General features: G+C 35.7%; 1 protein-coding gene across 1 annotated transcript; it reads right to left on the minus strand.

The window, feature by feature from the left end:
- Positions 1–124: 124 nt before the first annotated feature.
- LOC117785611 lies at positions 125–8289 on the minus strand. The gene is made up of 6 exons (XM_034623712.1): positions 8164–8289; positions 3479–5842; positions 2343–2452; positions 1598–1779; positions 1289–1529; positions 125–1223 (listed from the first exon to the last, which is right to left on the minus strand). Exons 2-6 carry the CDS (start codon positions 5627–5629, stop codon positions 1079–1081), a joined length of 2829 nt encoding a protein of 942 aa, XP_034479603.1. The 5' UTR covers positions 5630–5842; positions 8164–8289; the 3' UTR covers positions 125–1078.
- Positions 8290–8720: the final 431 nt, after the last annotated feature.

Genomic DNA, 8720 nt, shown 5'->3' on the forward strand with positions numbered 1-8720 from the left:
TATTTTTTAATCATATTTAATATAGTTGTGTATATTTATGTTTAGTTAATTGATGTTGGTAAACATTTTAGAATTGCATTTTTATTTTTACTTTTCGCTTTGTGTGGTGTTTATGGCTAAAAAATTTGTTTTTTATTTGAAACAACAACTACATAGTTAGGCTAAAGTTGTATATATTTATATTTAGAAGGTGTGTGTGTGTCTAGGCATTAGTTAGTTTGAGTTAGACTAAATTGAAGAGTGCTTCATATTACTAAATATTATATGTATATCTAATTGATTTCAGTGCGCTATGTGAATTTATCATTTCAATTCAATTAATTTTATTTATTTATTAATAATACTTGAACTGTTTCGGTTTTCAATTGTAAAAACTTTTTTACTGCTGCTGAACCATTTGTTATTCGGGGATTATACATATAATATAATCTAATATTAGTAATCATTTGTTTTGTTTTGAAGACTTTTGTTAGTTGATTGCAAAATTGTTGTTGTTATTGCATAAGTTACATCATAGATTGATTATTGTTAATTTGCGGCATTACTAACTATTATTACTATTAATCTGTTTACAAGAAGAAGACAATTTGGGGAACCCGTTTGCGCATGGCAGTGATGCACTGCAATGATATTGAATTGGTTTATATGCTATATATATATCTAGAAATATATATATATATATACATTTAAATGTATTGCTAGTATGTGTTGTTGTTCTTTTGGTTGTTTGTTTGTAATAATTCTTTTTATTGGAGTATACGTATAATGTAGTTGTCCTAGTGCGTTAACTAACTAATAATATAGTTGTTATAATTAGTTCTCAAGTCAATATATATGGCTTAAACGCCTTTAATTTTTGTTTCTCTTTAGTTATTTATCTACTAATTTGCTCTGAGTTTTCCTTTGTTTTTTGTTTTTGTTTTTGTTTTTGTTTTGTAGCTGCAACAGCATTTGCATAAGAAACTTGATAACATTTAATGCTAATCCATTAATATTAATATTATTATTATTATAAATGGTAGGCCACAGTGCTTGCTAAATTGCACTGAAGTTTCTTGTTGTGTTCTATGTAAGTAAACTAATGTAAAAGTTGAGCTTTTTTAGTCTCTGAGACATCACTATCACTCTCCTTAGTTGATTTCTTCTTACAGAACTCGATCAAATACGAACAGACGCCGGAGAGTGCTATAAATATGCCCGCATAGTAGAAGGAGTAATCCCAACTGAAAGAATAAATATATGGCATTAATATATGTGTGATTATCTTGATATGATTGCTATAACTTACGCATTAGTTGCTTCATATATGGCACCTGCTATGGGTGGACCGGCAATCATGCCAACGCCCTGAACGAGCAGCACCAAGCCGTAGGCACAAGTGAAATCATCCAAATCAACAATACTGACCAGTATGCTGGGTGTAAACGAGAAGGAGCTGGCAAATGTGAATCCAAAGATGACGCACATGGCCATCAAGCCATTATAATTTGTAATCAGCATTGGCATAAAGAACACTGAAGCACCACAAACTGCAGAAATCAAAAGAAAATCAATAATATATAATACTTGAAAAATGTGATATATGCTTTGAGCTTACCCAACATGCAGAGGGAGTAGCATATGTTGATGTTCATCCATGGCCGATCGCCCAGAAAGCCAAGGCCAATCATGCCCACCGTTTGCGCAATGCCAATAGCCGATATCAGAACTGCGCTTACGTTCACATCATAGCCATATTGCTTCATGTAATCAGGCAGATATAGATAGGGTATGATGAACCTGTAATACATTTCTTTTATTAGTTGGTGTCGAGATAAGATTCCAGCTATAACCGAATTTGATGGGTTTTCTTATCAGCACATCTAACATAATTTACTACATATTTTTGTTTTTTTTTTTTATCAAAAAGTAAGAGTATTGATTTTTGTGCGACTACAAGATACTCTGTTCTCATTTTCCATGCTTTAAGTCGAAGTTACTTGCGTAAATTAACATACAAAGATAGAAATAAAACAATAAATGTTTGTTTTGGAAATTTTACAATGCAGATACTCTGTAATACATTTAATAAAACTTGTTTTTTAAAAGGTTTTCCTTTTATGCTTAAATGAGAATTGTGTAACTGCTAACTGCACCGGGACTTCACAATTTAATTTTAATAAATTTTGAGCTGTTGCCAAATAAATTGCGTCGTCTTTTTTTCGTTTTAGCTTTGACAGTTTTTAACATGTTACGGCCAATAATTTTAGCACTAAAATTTAGAAGATTGCGCAAATTGAGGCCTTCAATGAGAGATTTCTCTCACTATCTCTCTCTCTCCCTCTCTCAGTTCTTTGACTTACCAAATGAATAGGAATAATGTAGACAGATTGAAGAGTGCAAATTTGCTATCCAAAAAGAGCGAAAAGTCAAAGGCAGATTTCATGGTGTCCATAAAGCTATCATACCAGGTCTGTAAATAAATGTTAACAATAATAATAATATTAATGATTTATTTTGATTCGAAATTAGGCTATACGGAAACAAATCCGTATCGAGTGTCTCAATGGTCCCTTATCAGCTCAATGTACGAGTTCTACGCACACAAATCTATATATTATATATAAACACATAATATTTGTATACATATTTACAGAGTGTCGATAATCGCGCCTTGAGCCAAATGCGAAGCAGCTGTTGTCAAGCATGAGCGATTGACTTGGACTTGGACTCGGCCTCCTCGCCTGATAAGTGCCAGACAAGTTGAGAGTGAGTTAAGTTTGAACTGTGCTCCGAGAGATCTTCAAAAGTTATAAGGGAAGGCGATACCTAAGATCCTAATTCGTATGTATTAGACACAGCTGAATCCTACTTGGGTAGAGTTACAAACAGATTTTCATATATGTTGTTAGGTATTCCCACTATCATTATAATTAGCCCTAGATATATATTGATTTTCTTAAAATACTTCTAGATTATAGTTGTAAATAGATTTAAATTTTTTAAATGAATACAATTTAAATGCAGAATCAATTTGGCGCCCAAATTATGATCATAGTGACATTCCGCATGAAAATCGGTTGAGTTTTGATAAAGTTATGGCAGATCAAAGTTTTTGAAAAAATGTCAAGGAATGATAAATATTTTTCCTTTGATTTATTTCAATAGTAGAAAAAGGCAACCTATGGTAACCTCTTGAGATATCTAATTTTTCGACTAGTTACTCACATGGACTTAATTTTTATAGAGATATAATGAGATCTACTTTTATCTTATTAGATGGTCAAATCATTCACAATTTTTTGTTTTATTATCAGCAAGTATTTCATAAATTCTTCCTGAGATCTACTTTCATTTTTTACTAAAATACTTTTGGATATAGTTATCAATAGATTTAATTTCCATAAATCCTAGAGATCTGCATTTATAATACTTCGATACTTGCATTTTTTTAAGATCTCAACTCGACACTTGGATTTTATTTAATTCAGTTACTCACATCTTCCTCCTCCTTGGCTATGGTTGTCATCGAGTTGCGATAGATGTTGGGACAGGAGGAGGCACGCAGACGATAACGATGAGTGTTGAGCATCGCACCTCGATAATGTATGGAATTGCGATGGATGCGCATATCCTTGAGGAAGTTGGAGTTCCTAATGGAGATGTTGCGTCGCAGATTCGAGCGATGCTGATTGGGTCTCTTTGTCTTGGACAGACGACGCAGACCCGTAATGCTGTCCAGGCGGGAACGACGCAACGCCAGCTCGCTGTTCTCCTCGTGCTCCGGTATGGTGATCACTATGGATGCAGCAGCAGCAGGAGCTGTTGCTTGGTATGGCTGTGGCCTGGGTTGTTGATCGAGCAGCGCAAAGGTTTCCTCCTTCGTGGACATGTAATAGCTGTGCATATCATCGCTCAAAAAGTCCACGGAATTGTGACGCAGTCCATTGACCTTCAGATTGGACAATGAGGGTGTGTTGTGCTTGGCCGTAAAGAGATTTTCATTTAGGGAATACCGAGAGCTGGCATAGTTAGCCTCATTATGTTTCTGGGTGAGATAACCTTCATCCGAGGATCGCAGTGATCCATTTGGTGTGCCAGCGATTGTGGATCGTTTCTCCGATGGCGACAGCGTCTCTATTGAAGCCAAGTAGCTCCTCTTGGCCGCCTCGGCTACCTCTGGAGGAATGCCGCCCATAAGCGTATCATCGGGTGATCCGAGAATCGGCCCCGTCACATAGGCAGCTGCTCCCGAGGACATTGACAGCAGATTGTCACGTGAGGGCGCCTCGGCACCTTCCTTGTGCCGCAACGAGCGTCGACTCAGGCTCTTCACCTCGCAGACACTGTCCAGCTCGTGGGTGCTGAGGAAGGTGGGCAGGAAGAGTTCGCTGCGATAGCGTTTGAGGCCCGTGTCCAGGGGATCATCAATCTGTTGATTCGCCTCCGTGTTGTTCTTGGTCACCAGCGTATCCAAAACGGCCTCCTTGGTGATGCCCGTGTCCAGCAGCTTCTTAATCTCCTCCAGGCAAACACTTGAGTTGGAAAACGTGGTTACACTCTGCGAGCGACTCTCCAAACGATTCTCCTCGATCAACCAGTCGGGATCACGCATGAGAGCACCACAGACACAGGCATTCAACATGGTGCCGCCAAGGATTAGAGTTGCACCACGCCAGCCATACGAATCAATTAAATATTGGGTTAAACGGGCATAGACAAAGGTGCCAATTCCAGTGCCTGAGGCGCCAATGCCAGTGGCGAAACTGCGCTTCTTATCGAACCAAAAGGCAATGGAAACGACAGCGGTGACATAGCCAATGCCCAATCCCAAGCCACTGATGATGCCAAATGTGACCATGAGCATCTCCACCGAATTGCAAAGCGAGGAGACGGCAAATCCAGCTGCCGAGACAACTCCACCCAAAATGGTCATCTTCCTGCAGCCATATTTGTCCACAAGATTCGACCAAATGGGACCCATGAGCAGCGGCACCGAGAAGAACAATGAACTGATCCAAGCGGTCTTCGATTTCGACTCTCCAAAGTAGGCCAACAGTTCGGTATTGATCAGGCCAAAGGAGAAGGAGAGACCATCCCAAATAAGGGAGATCATCAAGGAGGCAAAGACCACAACCCAACCGTAGCCACCATCTGGCATTTTGGGTGTCTTCTTTTCCGTTGAGCTCGAATCAATTGAATCACCCGATTCATTCGATATCAAACGCTTCCTCTTCTTCACCTGGCTGCCATTCATCAGACCAATCGTCAGTGTTCCATCGCTGTCCAAGGCAATGATGCTATTCCTTGACGCCCGACTGTGTCCAGCTCCATCGTGCAGTTCCTCCACCGACAGATTACAGAATGTCACCTCCGGGAAGAGATCATGTTTGATGCTCTTGTTCAATGGCGTATTTGCCGGAGCTGGCAGTGTTGGCTGACAAACATTTCCATTCAACTTGCTACTTGTATTGACATAATCATTATCGTTATCATTATTATCGTCATTATTATTATTATTGTTATTAATATTAATATTGTTGTTTGTGTTGTTGCTATTGCTGTTAGTGTTACTATTACTGTTACTGTTACTATTACTGTTGTTGTTGCTAGTGTTGTTCTCACTGCATCCCGCTGTTGGCTTGGCCATTTTGTCTAAGGCTTTAATTTCTAATAACTTTTTCTTATTTTTTTTTCCTTATAAAAATTTGCACTTGTTGTTGCAATTAATTGTGAACACAGTTACATTTAGTTTTCAGCAAAGATTGTATTTATTTTATGTGCTTTAAGTAGCTGTAGCTGTAGCTGTAGGTGGATTTGGATTGCTTTCGTTTGCTCTAATCCTATTCCCAAAGAGCCAACACTGTTAAGAGAAACAAAGAGAAATAAATTAGTGGATTTAATTTTTACAAGAAAAATATAATAGCTGCTAAATAATTTATATCTTTCACTGTTTTGTGCTTAAATTCCATAAGGAAATCGGCTAAGACTTGATAAAGTTTTGACAGTTTAAAGATTTTAAAAATGCGACAAAAAAAAAATGTGAAAAAAATGGGGAGTAGGGAAAAAAAAATTAGTTTTTCAATTTTGATGCAGAATGAAAATAGAGGTCAAATATTGATAAAATTGATATTCCGGAAGTAAATCGGTTAAGATTTGACAAAGTTATGAGAGTTTGAAGTTTGTGAAAAAGTGTCAAGGGAAGAGTATGGAGAAAATGAACATTGATCGAAAGTAAGGAAAAAATGGACAGTGAAGAAAGAAAAATTGAGTTTTCAAATTTTGATACGGAATGAAAATAGAGGCCAAATAATGATAAAATTGATATTCCGGAAGGAAATCGGTTAAGATTTGACAAAGTTATGACAGATTGAAATTTGTGAAAAAGTGTCAAGGGAAGAATATGGAGAAAATGAACATTGATCGAAAGTAAGAAAAAAATGGACAGTGAAGAAAGAAAAATTGGGTTTTCCAATTTTGATACGGAATGAAAATAGAGGCCAAGTAATGATAAAATTGATATTCCGGAAGGAAATCGGTTAAGATTTGAAAAAGTTATGACAGTTTGAAGTTTTTAAAAGAGCTTTTAAGGGGAAAGTATGGAAAAAATGGACAGTGAATTTATGAATTTTCCAATTTTGTTGTAAAATCAAATAAGAGGTCAAAATAATACAAAAAATCGACTTCCGAAAGGAAATCTGTTGAGATTTGACAATGTTGTGAAAATTTGAAGTTTTTGAAAATGCGTCAAGAAGAAAGTAAAGAAAAATAAGGACAACAAAAAATTAAATTTTCGAATTTTGATGCAGAATAAAATTAAGGGCTAAATAATGATAATTTTGACATTTCGCAAGGAAATCGGTTAAGAATTGACAATGTTATGACAGTTTGCATTTTTTCACTTTTCCAAGTTGTTAAATTGCATGAGTGTGCAACTTACACGGATTAATGATCAATAGAAATCAATATCAACAAGTCCAACACACAACTTCAATTTGCCATAACGATATGTTTTGTATTTGTCGTTGTTTTCCTCGCGTTTGCTGCCTTTTTTAGAGCCACAACAATAAAAACAACCACAAAACATTTCTTTTGTACATTCGCGCAGAAACTGTTTTCGTTCAATTGACATTTTCAGCATTTTCCCCCTAGTGAAAATTATTTTGCCAATCGCCTTCAACTTGACCTCATAAAAATAGCCAAAATGCAAACGCAGCTCCCAACGAAAGAGCAGAAAAAGAATGCAAATTGTTTTGGCTCTCAGTTCTGTTTGCATCTGCGTCACACGATCAACAGCTGATTCTGTTGCTTAATTATTCAGAAATACTTAATAATTTTATTGAATTTCTGCACTGTGTTATTTGTTTTGTTTACGTTTTGTTTACTCGTTGCGTACACTTTTTGGCACTCAAAATGCCTCAGTCTGCTGCTATTTTTAGAGATCTTTTCTCTTTAAAGGGGGCCAAAATGACTTGGCATAATAATACAAGCTGACAAACAGATAATTACATAATTTAGGGAAATTTACAAAATGACTAAGTATTTTTGAATATGGCGAAAAATGTTCGACCTATATTAAAAATAAATTTATTTCAAACTCGAACAGCTTGGCAATTGATTTTTTTTACTGAGCTTCGATAGTTCGAATAACTATTTACGTCAAAATGAATTGAAAATGTTAAAAATTTCATATACAGGAGTGCCACAAAAATCGAAACAAATCTCCCAAAAATATATGGAGATTTGAGAGATTTTCGCTTGGTTGCGTTTTCTGTGGCACCCCTGATAGACTCAATATTGAGTTAAAACTTTAATGTATATAGAATATCTGGTGATCGGCTTTGCTTGGGCATATTTATGAAGTCAGAAGACAAAAAAATCATTTGAAAACTGAGTAAGGAAGTTTTAAAGCCAATTTTTTTTTATTATTTTTAAAATTTATAGTTTGTATAAATATATAAGTGATCTAATACCCTCTCTAAAAAGTTTTTATAAGACATTCTGTCTATTTATATATTTTCTACCTTTATCAATAGAACTAATTTTTAAGCTGGTATAATTCCCAACAGAAGGATTAATTAGGATTAAAACAAATTACGGAAGTTCAAGAAAGCTACGGAAACTTAAATTGTAGTAAAATATAAAATTAATGTTTTTATTTTCATCATTAGATTTGAGACTTACCTTTTATTTTTACTGGCTGTAAACTTGGCTCGTAGCAAGCGTTAATAAACAAAAAGCTGTTCAAAGCGAACAACTTGAAGAACTCTCGTTTAAAACTTGAACAGTTGCCCTTGAAATTTCAATTGTTTATTACAATTATTACAATTATTACTATATTAATAGTTTTTGTTATTATTATCACTGTCACTGCCGCCAATTAATTCACCATAATTGCATAAATCTTCAGTTATATTCAATTCGCTTAAAGTGCGTCGTGGTTTTGCCAAGTGTTTATTCAGTGTGGCGGTTTTATTGAAAATTCTTAGACGCGGATCGCGTGGTATATAATGTAGGAACACTTTATTCGATTTGCTGCTGTTGTTGTAAGTACGCGGATTATTGTTGTTGCTATTATCAAATGCGGTTGTTGTTGCTGTTGCTGATGATTTTTTCGTCGTGTTGTTGCGTCTGCTTTTCTTTGACTTTTTAATGGAGCTATCAACCGTTGTTGTTGTTGTTGTTGTTTTTAATTTTAAAGTGTTTGTTGTTGTGGTTTTTGTTGTTGTTGTTGTTTTGGT

The sequence above is a fragment of the Drosophila innubila genome (genome assembly GCF_004354385.1).
Source record: "Drosophila innubila isolate TH190305 chromosome 2R unlocalized genomic scaffold, UK_Dinn_1.0 1_C_2R, whole genome shotgun sequence".
Classification (NCBI taxonomy): domain Eukaryota; kingdom Metazoa; phylum Arthropoda; class Insecta; order Diptera; family Drosophilidae; genus Drosophila; species Drosophila innubila.

Bases quoted from the DNA above. Each gene is read 5' to 3' on its own strand.
- LOC117785611 (XM_034623712.1), bottom strand. From the start codon at position 5,629: ATGGCCAAGCCAACAGCGGGATGCAGTGAGAACAACACTAGCAACAAC. The intron at 1,780-2,342 runs GTAAGTCAAAGA...AATGTATTACAG, and splicing joins ACATTATTCCTATTCATTTG to GTTCATCATACCCTATCTAT. The intron at 1,530-1,597 runs GTAAGCTCAAAG...TGATTTCTGCAG, and splicing joins CTACTCCCTCTGCATGTTGG to TTTGTGGTGCTTCAGTGTTC.